Source organism: Stenella coeruleoalba (assembly GCF_951394435.1).
Source record: "Stenella coeruleoalba genome assembly, chromosome: 6".
NCBI classification, from domain to species: domain Eukaryota; kingdom Metazoa; phylum Chordata; class Mammalia; order Artiodactyla; family Delphinidae; genus Stenella; species Stenella coeruleoalba.
In genome coordinates, this window is record NC_137151.1 from 90762011 (window position 1) to 90776851 (window position 14841).

The 14841-nt window shown below is 40.6% G+C and overlaps 1 protein-coding gene across 2 annotated transcripts in view; it reads left to right on the forward strand.

Moving 5' to 3' along the window:
- Window positions 1–1641: 1641 nt before the first annotated feature.
- Window positions 1642–14841, forward strand: part of PLCL1 (phospholipase C like 1 (inactive)) — an 852283-nt gene continuing 839083 nt past the window's right edge. For both annotated transcript variants that reach the window (XR_013828603.1, XM_079923484.1), the window contains exon 1: window positions 1642–2163. Coding sequence is in view for 1 of the 2 variants with exons in the window: in XM_079923484.1 (XP_079779610.1) it covers window positions 1840–2163 (324 nt within the window). In the remaining variant the exon portion in view is untranslated. The remainder of the gene's footprint in view (window positions 2164–14841) is intronic.

Genomic DNA, 14841 nt, shown 5'->3' on the forward strand with positions numbered 1-14841 from the left:
ATTGCTAATCTGGTACATTCATTACCAGGCTGCATTTATATTTAAAGAAAAGGTAAAATCAAGCCTTCTCAGTCTTCCCTAAAAGTTGATAAATGTCAAGTCTGAAAACTCCCAAGGGCCTCATCCAGTTCTGGCCGCTTGCAGCCCCAGAGGAGCCAGATAAAGTAGTGAAGAGATTACCGGAGGAGTTAAGTGGCAGATTCTAATTTCACCTCTTGCACTAACACTAGACAAGAAACTAAAGCTCTGTGGGCCTTCTTCTCATCTGTAAAATAAAAGGGTTGCGCTAGATGATCCCTAAATCCCCTTGCATCTCTAAAATTCTGACATTCTAACAAATTCTGGGTCTAAAAGGCTGAAGAATTTCTCCTGTTCTTAGTCAAAGGAACAAGTAACATCTCAAATTATAAAATTATTAATAATTAAAATAGAATTTAATGTTATAAATAAGGTTTAACAGAGATTCTAATATTAAAAAGCCTTTAAATTAGAATGTCATATCTTCTGTCCTACTAGGAAACCTCAGAGCCATCCTTTTTTCACCTATCTGAACATTCTGTGGTTAATTTCACTGCCTTAATGCATCATTCAAGGATATCGCTCCTCTTGCTAACTTGCTGGAAATGAGCAAAATATGTTTATATAGGATTATCTAGAGAAAGGAGGTTGAACCATTCATTATCAAATAGGGATGTTTTAGGATAGAGATTAAATCCCCTACCTCACCTTGTGCTTAGCCAACATGCATCATATCTACGCTTTGTGAGGAGCCACTCTCCAGAGGATTTAGTTGGTTTGGCTTCCTATTACTCTCACCTCTTTTTATCTGATTCCATTTCCTTGTCATATTTATTCACATTGCAGAGTGAACTGAAGATGTTTACACGGAAACTGAAGCAAATTATTCAACAACAGGGTCCCAGTAAACCCTAATTTATCTCTGCATGGACTTAACTTCTAAAGGTGAGAGCCTGCAATTAACCCCTGATGGTGCGAAGCTGCACTCCGCGTCACGCCAAAGGCTTTGACCTTAATACTCAACACCCCATTTCCTCCAAATTGCTTTGCTTTGCAAACGAAGGTTTCCTTTCCCCCGCCTCTGTCCCATCCCCGGATTTTGTTGCAACTTCAGGTTCGTTTCGAACATCTAAACCTCCCAAAATACACACGGAGCGCCTCCGGGTGCGCACACACGCGCTCTCACACCCCACTCGAGTACACAAGCCCGTCTGGGTAGGCTCCCGGTTAGAGAACACATTCCATTCTTCGCGCTTGGGCACACCCCTCCCTAGTGGGGATTGGTCGGGCCGACCCCCACCTCGGCGAGGCGAGACTCCTAAGAGGCCCAGACGCCTGCCAATCCCCACGGGCTGTCAAAACAAGTCCTTCCCTCCCTGTCACAACAGAGCGGAGTGGAGGTCGTCGCCGCCGCCGCCGCCGCGGCCGCCGCTGCCGCAGCCGCCGCACTTCCTGGGGCCACTGCGCCGCCGTCCGCGGGCAGGTGGTTGGTGCGCCGGGCAGCGGTCGCCGGGCTCCAGCCCCTCTCAGGCCGCGCGCGTCCCGGCCTCAGAGGCAGCCCGGCCAGGCGCCCGATGCCTTTTGTCTGGCGCAGAGCGGGCGTTTGCATCACGTTTCGGACACCTCCCTCTCCTTTTCGCCTCTCCTTCTCCCTGCCGCTCACATCTCACTCCCGCCGCGGTCCCCCCAAGGACTGCCGGCCTCCTGGATCAAAGCCCGCGGACGTCTCTACTCGAGCGATGTCTCCTCTCCAGAAAGTTGCCGCCACCGCCGCAGCCACCGGGCGGTGAAACAAAGTCTGGCGCGGTCGCCTCCCGGTGCATGAGCGCACCCGTGCCCAGCGGCTGGACTCCGCTGCCGGGCGTGCCGCCTCCCCCCGGGGAGCCCGAAACGCGCTCGGCTATGGCCGAGGGCGCAGCCAACAGGGAGGGTCCAGCGCCGACAGACGCGGCCGGGAGCGAAGACGAACCCCGAGTGGGCCCGGACGCCGCCTCCGGGGACGGCGTGGCGGCGGCCCCTGGGGGCCAGTGGAGGGACCGTCGCAGCGGGGTCGCGCTGCCCAGCGCTGCCGGGGCCCCGGCGGACAGCGAGGCCGGCCTCCTGGAGGCTGCGCGGGCGACCCCCCGGCGCAGCAGCATCATCAAGGTAAGCGAGGCCGCGCGACCCCGGGAGCGTGGGTGTGGATGGTGGACCGTGGATGGGTCACGGGCCGGGGCAGGATGTATGGTGCCCGGAGGCCACGCAGGCTTAGCATTGTTTTCTCCCATCCCCTTCATTACCGAACCTTCCTTCCTTGTCCAGAGGTTCCCAGACTCAGTTCTTGGCTGTGAGAAGCAGAAGTGACCTTTTTTTTCTTGACAGAGGAGGAAAAGTTCCGCTCTGCGTCTTTGCGTTTTCATGGATGCTTTTCCTCATCTTCTCTGAAAGTTTCGCTAAGCCGTTGATATGCGGAGGAAGGGAGGACTCAATATAAATGCAGACCCGCGGGATGGTTGTGCACTGCTCTCCAACGAGAAGTTAGCTTTTGCCGCACAGTAAAGGAAATGCACAGTTTACCCTCAAGTGAAGCAAAACAAAACAAAACAAAAAACCCCAAACCCTAGAGACTCAAACTGTCCTGAGATCTCAGGAAGCGTGAGCTTTCCCCGTAGGCAGGCAGAGTTTTCAGTGGCCCCTGCAGCAAAGTAAAGAGCGATGTTGGAGCCCAGAGTTTCCGCGCTGCAGAGAGCGCAACCGAAAAGCAGCCAATCCACCAAGCAGCACCCTGGGGCCTTGTGGTTACCACCACATGCAGGGAAAACGCTTCTTGACCCCTCAACTACCAGTCAGGGTTTCTCTCCATCCATCTTCCTTCTACTTGGGGCTTGTTTCCTGTTTGAGATTTCATCTTGGTTGCATGACATCGGGTTAAGGTCCCCTGGAAGTCAGAACCCTTCCACAGGCTTTGGAAAAGGGCCTTTTAGCGTAAATGCACGTGGGTAATCTTTGGTACGCGATGTTAAAACCGATCTTGGTAGAACAGTCAGTATGAAACTACTTCCATGTAAAAGTAAGCCAAAGAAGAAAATGAAGGATGGACTTGGAACTACTTACTATTCAATGTACTTGTGTTAATACATTAAAAACCCTTGCTCAGGTTTAAGCTGTGTATACACCACATAATACGTGTCTCTTTCTCAAGCTGTAAACTGGAGCTCCTAGTGCCGGTGTGGGTAGACTGCTCCCCTAGTCCATCCAGCCAGCTCCAAGTATAGTCTAGGCTTTTCCCCAGTACTGACACATGGAAGTTTAAAGCCACACAGGGAGATTTCTATATTAAAAGAAGAGTGGGTGGTAGTTACAAATGACTTGTAGTAGTTTCTGTTATTTTGTGACTTTTAGATTATGTGAAAAGAAGTGTTCTATTCTGGGTGTGAATTTGGATAAAAAGGAAATGATCACTTTTTTTCCTTTTAACCCACAGGTCAGAAAGCATATTGTTTTGAATCTTAAAAAAGACATCATAATTAGATAGCACACATTTTGGAATCTAAGATATAGACACTACACGTGTTGTGTGAAAACAAGAGCCTCAAGATAGTTTAAAATATACCATCATAAAAAGCAGTGGGCTTTTTTGTTGTGTTGTAAAAAATGAAAGTAACAGAGCGTAAAGGAATATACAAATTCTTGCAGCTAAGTTTGCAGTTTTTAAATTTTAGTTATGTGCTGGTTGATATTCTCAGAAGAGTTCTTGCTGAGTAATGATGCCTCTGTTGTTTTGAAGTTTCTTTTTGTGACAAAAAAGGAGGGAGACAACAGAGTAGCAGCTTGATTCTTTCCCTATTTAATAGTAAAATAAATATTTAATAAATGACCTTTAAAATTAAAGATACCAGAAAATGAAGTGAATTATTATTATTATCTTAAGCTAACTCTTATTGAAAAAGTAATAAATGCATATGATAGAAACAAATGTTGCAAAGGAGTTTGAAGGGAAAACTCCCAGCCACTCCACATTCCCACTTACATGGTCCACCCCCATAGCCGTTAACACTTTCTTGTGTATCCTTCCAGTAATATTCCATGTGTATATAAGCATATGTATCTGTACTTATCTGTGGTGAACTACTGATGCTGCTGACTTATGTAATAAAGTTTCGCTAGAGTTTACAGGCCTCATATCTTCAGATTTGCTCCAAACATTTTGATGTCTAGAGGGTTGTCTGAGGTCATTGTGGTGGGTCTGTTAATCTTCAAGGATAACCTGGTAGGTCATTGGTGGGTAGCGGTCCTTGGGGTCTATTCCCAGAGCCCTTCATTATCTTACAGTGGGGAAAGAGGCAGTTGGTGGACTCTGTGCCACACCGTCTCTGAGATCAAGGACCTTTCTGTTACATCTTGAATCTGCTGCCCCATGGTTTGTTCATTTTAGCATAGTAAAAATGAGAATTTCTAAAAAAGGTCTAGATCATATAAGAAATAAGTAGCACATGTTCTGTATTGAGAAAAGATTGCATTCTTCATAGTTTTGCCAAGAGTTTTTTTTATTTGGCACTGAAACATACACAAAAAAGAAAGGCTCTAGTACATTTTATATTAATCAAATTATTAAATGCTGTTCCAAACAGCCTTAGTACAGGGATAATTGATATTCATGATCATAACTCTGAGCCACTGAAAGATTGTGAATCATCAAATATCAAATTATTTTCAGCTCAATTTAAGTATTGTTTCTAGTCTAATTGTTTGACTGCTAATTCTCTATAAACATGGATATTAGATAAATCAGAATAGTGCATTCCTCTATCATGCCAGAAAACAGACTGTCTTGTATATTAATAAAAGGAATGTTTTCAGTAAATTTGCCCTCCCTAATTTGCGAAAATATGTGTTTAGTTGAGAAAACAATTTCATTCTGAGCTGATGAAAACAATAGCATTTATCTTTACACATCTTTGGAAAGTCTTCTTTCTACTATAATTATGTTTCTTCCCTTATATGCCCAGTCCTAAGTTTTAAAAAATTTAATGTGAGAGTTAAACTAGGTTCTCTTTAACCTGTCCATTTTTTCCCTGTGTTTTTCTGTGTGAGCTTTTGGGCAGCATTGACGTTGATAAATGTTGCATGTTTTTTGGTAAGTGCATTGTTATACACCACAGTATTGCAGTAGACTCCATCTTAATTGCTTCTTCATGACTTGTGGTTTAAAATTGCTTCTTCATGACAAGTTAGTTACATGCAAGGTTGATAATATCTAGAAATTATGTACTGTTGTAGGTTCAAATATATTTCTACTTAAGGAATTAGACCATTTAACTATCTGGTACTTGATATCAAATTTATACATTTAAAATATTTAACATTTTAGATTATAGTTTACAGCTCTATAACTCTATAATAGAAATTTTTGGAAACAGAAAGCAGTGTAGCTTATTCCTTATGCCAGATGGCAGGAATTGAGATATAAAAGAGCAGTTGTGGGACTCCCCTGGCCGTCCAGTGGTTAAGATGCTGCACTTCCAATGCAGGGGGCGCAGGTATGATCCCTGGCTGGGGAACTGAGATCCCACATACTGTGCGACCAAAGAAAAAAAAAAGCAGTTGATTTGTCTCCCACTATATGTAATGTATTGAAGAGTTCTACTTTTTTCCTTTTGATTCTACTTCAGTATGAATTCTTGAGAAGAAATTATCACTTGGATCCCATGGACATAGGTGTGTGGGATGAAGATAGGAGCTGGAAATGAGGTGCTGAGACATGCACTGAAGCAGCTAGAGTAGTGACTTCCATGTTGTTCATGTCTCTTATTTTATATTATGGCCAGTCTCATTCTGTCATGTTCATTGTGGGGCTGGTGTAGTGAGTTTCTGAGCTGCAGCCTCAAAAATGCACCTTGGGTACCTGTTGACCCATGTAAAAATTATGGCTCTCCTCAAACGGGCAAGGGAAATTTTATTCACTTTTATGAAATGCTGCCTGCTATGAGTCAAGTACTAAACTAGGAGCTTTCATACATTATAATCAATCCTCATAGCAAACTCTCTAAAGTAGAGAAGGGAGGCATGGACAGCTACTGATACAATGTGGAGTCAGGATTCATACCCATGTCTGCTTAACATGCTGATTCTCAGATGCAGAAAGCCCATAATCCATGAATACTTTTTTAGGTTAGAAACAACATGAACATCTAAGAACGTGGCATATTCTTCGGCTCCCAGGCTTGTGGGTAAACTATCTTGTCTCAGCTCCACCTCTCCAATTCAGAACACCTGGAAATGGATGACTCTAGAAAGGGATTGCTGTTGCTTTTGTCTTTGGTCATTTTGTTAGGCCTGTACTGTATTTTAAAAGGTAGAGCAGCTTGGCAGATGTTCTACTTGCTGTCAGTATATGAAAGGTACACCTGTTCTTTTACGCCCGGCCCACTTCTCCCCTGCCCATGCACACAATTGAGTTTGTGAAGGATTGTATTCTCTTTTAGACTGATATATGGGGCATAGGAATATGTATTATTCTAGAGGAGTGATGCAGTAGGGGGTATTGTGTGGGAGCTCTGAAAACATTCTGAAAACATTTTTTATAGAGACAGTTATGAAGGGAATTAAGTGTGATTGAAAAATAACTCAAAAATTTTAGACACATTATAAGTTAAATAGGCTTCTGTAGATTGGTGTGGGAATCAATCAGAATTTATAGACCCCTTTTCCTGTAGAAATATGTGTTAAAAATTCCAAATAATCGACTTATGGGTGAACTTTGGATAAACAACCTGACTGTACAGCGGGGCTGGCCAGCCTTACTGCGTGCAGTTAGTGTGCCTTGGTTGTTTCAGTCGTGGGTGCTCCTCCTGAGGAATGATTCATAAATAGCGTTGAATTTCTTGCGTGGATTTGTTTTATTATCCTAGTAACTTCAGTCAGAGTATTTACTTTTCCTGAAATTGCCATAGAAACATGGTCACATTTCACCTTAGAAGTGGTTGCTTCTCATTGTGGTGTTTTTCTGATGTGATTTCTTATAGCATCTCTCAAGAGAATTCAGAATAAAATTTTGATAGAGAGCCTTGTCATGTTTTGATGAGAGATTTTAGAAGTACCTGTTGATTAGTGCTTGCTACTACTATCAGAATTTACAAGAATTTTTTTCCTTCTTGGAAAATATATTAAGGTTTAAAAGGTAGACATTAATTGCATAGCCACTGAGAGGTCAAACATACATTGCAGTTAAGACTGAAGAGTTGTTTTCCCAGGCTTTCCCCTTTTACAGTAGAGAAAAAAGGTAATTAAATTTTGTACAGTAAAATGTCAATTGAACATTTATTACCAAATAACACCTCAGGCACCACAGGGTATTATGAGAAGACATCAGGTACAGCCGACTTTACCTTTGGTGCTACTGAACAAACAATCCATTAATGCTTCTAGGTAATGCCGGAGCAACTGGTCAGGCAGCATGCTGGGGAGTAATTCAAAGAAAGAATTACAGCAGGTTTCCCTGCTCCCCCAGTGACTGCTCAGCTTTAATAACTGTGAGCATTAAACATAATTCCATTTTCAGTAGCAATGTCTAAACTGAGACCTGTATAAGATTGTACATTAATAAAATTATCCAGCTGAAGATGACTAAACAGAAGTAAGAGGCAGGAGTAAAGTTCCTTTTTGAGTTTCCACTGGGGTCTCAACACTAGTAAATGAACCATTGTTTATTAGATGGGGAGAGAGAATAATTTGATTACACTTCCAATCTAAATCTAAGGTAATAAATCAGTAAACCTATTACAGTGGAACCTGTGAGTTCTACAAAATCTCATATTTTGATGTTTTCTAATAACGTAAAAAAGGTTTATTTGTAGTATTATCAAATCTTATTTATCTTCGCATCCCCAGTTCATCTCTGTATCCCAGTTCCTATAAAGGTTATGATAGACAGAATTTATTATAATTAATGAGTATACTAAATTGATAAAAACAATTAGAACTGAATGGTCAAGTTCTATAATGACAACATTCTGTTTTGTTTTAATTCTTGGCCAATGTGTTGTGTATTTCAGCTAACATTAGATGGCAACAAAATTATAGTGTGACAAAGTATTGGAATAGTCCTTTGGATTTAAAATTGGATTTGATTTCTAGTTTAATTTGTAACATTTTATATGGATGTGTTGAAGAGAGATATAATCTAGTTTATTTTCAACAGTACCGTTTTAACTTACCTCACTAATAATTAAACTAGCATTATTTTGAGATAAGTAGGATTGTACATTGTGAGTAGAAAAGAATCATATTTATATTATCATTATCACTCCAGGAAGAAGAAAGGCAAGTTAATTTTGAAAACAATATAATCCATCCAAAACAAAACAACATAACAACTAAACTATTTTAGTAAGTGTGCTTAGTTCCCAAAGATTTCTTAATTTGTATTTGTGAATTTATGATACCTGTTACTGGCAAGGATATTGTGTTTTTCCTTAAACACACAACTTTGTATTCAAAAGTTTAAAATCTTTGAAAGATAATATCTGCTTTCTTTTTTTTTTTTAACATCTTTATTGGGGTATAATTGCTTTACAATGGTATGTTAGTTTCTGCTTTATAAGAAAGTGAATCAGTTATACATATACATATGTTCCCATATCTCTTCCCTCTTGCGTCTCCCTCCCTCCCACCCTCCCTAATATCTGCTTTCTTAACTCTTTCACACTGACTTGTTCAAAAGCCTGTTAACAGGTGCTAAATCTATACTAGACTAAGCTCAGGCAGTATGTATAAGTAGGCACACTTGTATCATTGTATAGTACTATGTAATGGTTAGAAATGATAGATTATATTCAGAACACCTTCCCTGTGAGATGTTGAGGAAGATAAAAGCACAAGGAAGTAAAAAAGAGACAAAAGCCAAACAAACAAAAAAACCCCTTTACTGTTAGCTGGGACCAAGATTACAAGACAGAACTCTAGAAAGCTGGACCTTTTCATGTTGTAGGTACTTTTCTCTGAGGCTCAAGTGATTTCAAACCAAAGCAGGCCAAGTAGCCTGTGTTCTTAAAGCCCATATCTTTCATATCAGATCTGACAGCTGATGATGAGGGTGGGCTGCTCAGGAGCTCACCCCATCGGGCTAGAGAATAAGGAGTCAGCAGGAGGAGAATGTGTTTCCCCTCCAAACCTCCCTTGGCTCAGGCTGGGTTAGGGTCTGGCTCAGGAAAAGGGCAACTGTGTGGGAAGCGTGAGTGTAAACTGCCTTGCTCTGCTCCCCTTCAGGTCAGCACGTTGTTGGGTGAGGGGAGAAAGAGGATACCACGCCATGTGCACTCTGACCTTTATCTCCTTTGAAAACTTCACCTCCACAGAACAGATTCTATCAATGTCCTTCAACTTGCAGTCTTGTAACCATTTATCATGACTAATTTTTGGAGGCGGTAGTAGGGGCAGAAGTGGGGGATGAAGGTTGGCAGAGTCTGTGCTCCCCCTGGAGACTGACATGCAAGATGCAAAGACATCTTCAGCATTTAGTGAACTCCCCTTTTAAAATACTTTGGAATTATTGATTCCATGCTATAATTATTATATATTTAGATATGTTATTAATAATTAAATGCTTTATTTTGATGTTTAATCTAATAGATAAAACACCTAGTACATTTGCAGAGATTTTCCTGTTGAGAAATTTTCTTATAGCAAATGCTTATATAAGTTGTATGATGACTCTGGCATTGTTCAGTTAATGTGTATTAATTCATTCAATCCTCACAATAACCATATGAGTTTAGTATTTTTAATTGTTATTTCCCTTTTTACAGTTGGAGAGATATGACTTGCCTAAGGTCACACAGCTAGTAAATGCAGAGCCAGGAAATGGACCCAAATGGTCTAGCTCCAGAGGTTGCTTTTAATCTTTATGCTGTACATCCTCTTAAATAATATTGATTTAAACCTTAGCTAGTATGCATGAAATAGCAGACATTATATAGCTACCTTAAAAACTAAGTTTAGCTGACAAATCGAAAAGAAACTATTCTGAAAACAACTTCGGGAAACTCTGATAAGGATTCTTTGATTATGTTTTTTTAGCTTCTTAACCTTTCATGTAAAATACCCATGACTTTACAATAATATCGTACACTACTTTCCCTTGAGACGACTGGAAGTCCTCTTAGTACATTTTTACTCTTTTATCAGAATTAGCATCTTTACCATGTAGCAAGAATTTATGATCCAACTTTGCTGTAAATTACACAGGCTAAGGATGGACTGTTACTTAATCAATGCAAACTGATATGATTTATTTTATAGTTTGATAGTTTTGTCTTCCAGCATCAATAAATCAGTAAGGAGTATCTGAGTCTCTAATCCAAGGAAGTTGGAATTTTGATAAGTGGTAGTGGATATGATGCTTTACTATTAATATTTCTTCCCAATTACATTTGAGGTAGGTGAGTTCATCACACATATGAGGAATATCTGAGGAATTCCATTAAACTGAAAGTCTGTTTAATCATTTACTTCCTTTTTTGGGGGGTGGAAATTCCAAAAAAAAATGGGAAATTTAAATATGTGAGTATGTCATGAAATTACTGTGCTTGTGGCTACTCTATTGTGTTGATGGTAGTGAGTCCATTCTGCTATGCAGAGATACAGTACCACGGCCAAATCGTACCCAGAGGTTTGTCCCCATCACTTGGAGACTGGCCAGGTGTTAAAGGCACAGTCAACTCTCTTGTTGAAACACTCCTCATATGTCAGGTTTAATTACCTATGTGCCGTTATATTAAATTATTGAAAGGACATAGGACTTTGGCTTTTTCTTTCTCTTCTCTCTCTTTTTTTCTATTGCAGCATTTGCACAATAAGGTGTTTAGTCACATTCTCTTAAAGTGGAATTTTTTCTTTTGGAAAAAACAATAAAGCTTTCCCCAAACATCTGAAATTTACAAGAAATATTTTTCCTAATACCTTCTCATATTCAGTTAGTATGGAATCAACCTGGTTTTGTGATAAATGCAGTGGTATGTATGTGTGTACACACTTAATGCTAGACACATTGGAAGTCAGAATCCTCAACAGCAGGTGACCTTTTTTTCCCCAGCTTTATGTCCTACAGCTGGGATGATGGTCTTTATCCCAAGACATGTTTTTTATGAAAGTAACTGCGTGGGCTATGAGAAGCCACACTCAGAAATGTTAGCCAAACTCAGAAAAGTTTGGTCAGAAGTTGAGATTTTTGTGGTTTGGGGAGAAGAGAAAGAGGATCAATGTGTGCTAAAGAGAATGGAGTTGGATGGGACCATGTTTATAAATGGAAAAAGTAATGCTTCAACAAATAGCTCTCTACCTAGATCATTCTGCCGGAAGCTGTACATTTGGGAATTCAAATTTTGGGGATTTTGATGGCCTTTTGGTTCTTCTGGAGAGTCTTTTAACTAATTAACACCTCACACCTTAACACACCTAATAGTGAATACTCAGCTTAGGGCCCTTTGAGCCTAGAGATTCCTGGGAAGGATCTAAGAAGGACTGGTCTAGTTTGTTGGTGGGAATGCATGGCATTAAAGACAAGTTTTGTCTATTTTTCTGTTTTTCTAGCCCTAGCCCTAAGAAAGTCCAAGGAAATTCTTCATAGTTGCACCCTTAGCATGGCAGGGTCACCAATACAGAGAAATGGCTTCTGGTAAACAAGATATCATAGCAGTTGGTGTAACAGGATGGAAGTAGTTGTGAGTGCTGGAATTAGCCATCACAGCTTAAAACAAAAGACTCTAAGATTCCATAGACTCAGGGGACCGTGAACTGTTGTGTTCAGCCACCATTTCCAGTCTTACAGAGAGGCAGCCTTTACTACTGCTCTTGTCCACCCCTTTTCCCCAGGCTAAATAAGGGGAGGACTTCGAGGGAGGAGGTAACCTTGGAAGAGGGTTATGGTTTCTGAAGAGAGTCTTTTCCTTCCACTTTCCTCATTTTGGGTGGAAGATCTCATGACCCTTTCTGAAGTTGAGAGAGAAAGGACTCAAGAGAATCATGTGTAAAGATTGGGCAGGTAATGGTGGTGGCATGGAACAGTTCCCCTCTCCACCAAGTCTCCCTGTAAGTTGGGACTGATGCTCATCTCTTCTCTGGAAGATACTGAATTACCAGACCATCAGAGCCCTGATGCCATCTTGATTGTGGAGGAAGATGGCCAGGCATCTTGCTGTGCCCCACCCAAAGAACCCATTTGAGCATAGGGACTCTAGTAACAAGAGGCTGGGGCAGGGGCTGGGTAAGTGGTGGGAGGAAGAGGTCAGTGTCCAAGCCAGATCTCTAAAACCAATATGATGAATATGCAGGAAGAAGGGCACTATGGAGAACCATCAACTCCACTCAGAGTCAGCATTTGCATGCCTGCCTCACAGAGAGAACCAACAGTAAGTTCAGTGTTAACCTGAGGAGCAGAGAAAGCCAACCCAGTGGGGCCTTCAACTTCCCTACGATGCCATCTATGGAGAGACTGTGGCCTTTCCTATGCCTCCTCCAGCCCAACCCTAGAAGGGAAGTGTAGGGAGGAAGAGAAAGAGAGAAGCTGGTAGACCTACCCCCAGCCATGGCAACTGCCACCACCATTTTAGCTTGCTTTGGGGGCTATGGGATGGAAAGAGGACCTTGAATTGAACATGAGATTGAAGTTTTAAAATGAATAGGAAAGAGTTTTTAAGGACTTGAAAGAACCCTTCTAATAACTGAAAGAGACTGAAACACTGTGGAATCTGAGTGAGTTCAGTTATTAGTGGTAACTGGAGTACCCAGGGGCAAGGGGATCTGAGATGGCATAGTTGGGAGGGAGCAGTTGTGGGAAATATAAAACTCACTTGTTTGTACTCCAGCAACTTAAGACTGCTTAATTATCCAATTACATTATCATAGAATGTAATCTATCCCATTCTTCCAGGGAGCTACTAGAGAGATTGTTTATGACACCATGGATAGGTTATGGAGGCTTCTTTTACAATTTCATGGTATAGAATAATAACAGGCACGAACATTGTCAAGGTCTTACATTATTTTTAATTCTTACAAGAGTCTGGCAAGACATAGCTATGGTTATCATTTCAACCTTACAGAAAAGGAAGCCAAGGCTCTGTGAGGTAGAGAAACTTGTTCCAGGTCTCACAGATATTAAGTCTGTGTGTCTTTGGTAGGGTAGAGGTGGGGGAGGGCAGAACTTTTTCCTCTCTATTTTCTTTATCCCTCAAACCTGCAACCCCCAGTATCCCAAATTTCCAAAAAACAAACAATGATTTAAGAATACGTTGATCTGGTTGCATGGGGCCAGTGTTAAAACTAAGTTAAGGTGGTTCAACCCTGCATTGTTCTGCAGTGAAAGCAACCACCATATCTACTGTGCTAGGGACACATATTTCAGTTGAAAGTCAGAAGGATCTAAGAAACAACAGTAGATTTGAGGGGATTGTTTTGGCATACCTTCTAGATGGCAGGTTTAGGTTTCTTACTCTTCAAAACCTACATTTTAGAAACCCTAAATGTTAGTTTTCTATTGTTGCTTTGACAAATTATCATAGTGTCTTCAAACATAAACTTATTATCTTACAGTTCTAGAGGTCTGTAGTCTGAAATGTGTCTCGCTTCGCTAAAATCAAGGTATTGGCAGGGCCATGTTCCTTTTTGGAGGTTCTAGGGGAAAATCCTTTTTCTTGCCCCTTTCAGCTTCTAGAATCTGCTGCATTCTTTGGATCACAGCCCCTTCTGTTTTCAAAGTCCAGCAACAGCCAGTGGAGTCTTTCTCGTCTCACACCACCTTTAACTTTTAGTTTTTACCCTGCCCCATTCTAAATCTTCTGTCTCCCTCTTCCATATTTAAGGATCCTTTTGATTAAATTGGGTTCACCCAGATAATCCAAGGTAATCTTCCTATTTTAAAGTCAGTTGATTAGTAATCTTAATTCCCCTTTGCCATGGAACCTAACATATTCACCGGTTCTGGGGAATAGGACATAAAGACCTTTGGATACCATTATTCTATCATATCCTGGTTTTAGAACTAGGTCATTGTTGTAGTGATGATTTTTTTTCCCATTCCAGATGAATTTTATTAGATTCTTTAAATACAAATATAATTTGTTACCAATATGAACAGTCCACTGGATTAAGATTTAGGATTTTGATAGTAGTGTTAATAAAAAACAATTAGTTTATGGATTTTGTGAACATTTCATTTCTAACTGCATCTGCATTTTTACATGATATACTTTTTATACATTAATATATAGAGCTTTAATAGAAAATTAAACTAAAATATCCTTAGAGTTTACCTCATAATAGTTGAATCTACCTCTTTACAGATTTGGAAACTGAGACTTAGGGGGATTACTGACTTCCACAAATCATAAAGCAAATTGGTGGAGAACTGGTACCAACATCTTTCAACTTTTTATGACCTCAACTTCATAAGATTTAAAAAGAAGGAGATTCAGATTTCTAGATTTTATTCTTAGTATATCCTTCACAAGAACTGAAGAATGACTTTCAGGTTCTCACAACATTCTTGTGCATTTGTTTTGGTTCTGAGTAGAAAGTACTTCTGAAAACTCTCTGGGAAAATTGATTCAGCTGATCTGTTTTGGGCAGATATCCTCTACTGTCTTCACTGTTAAAAGTCTAAAACTTTATAAATTATAATTGGAAAGAAGAGATGATGTTCCAGACAGAGGAAGATTTTTTTTTGTGGTTAAAGATGTGGGTCTTCCTTTTTTTTCTTTGAGAGGTATTTTGATGAGTCCTGGTGGCTAGTGTGTAAGATCAATTATTTATTTTACCCGCTTTCAACTTAATTGAATAAGTTTCATG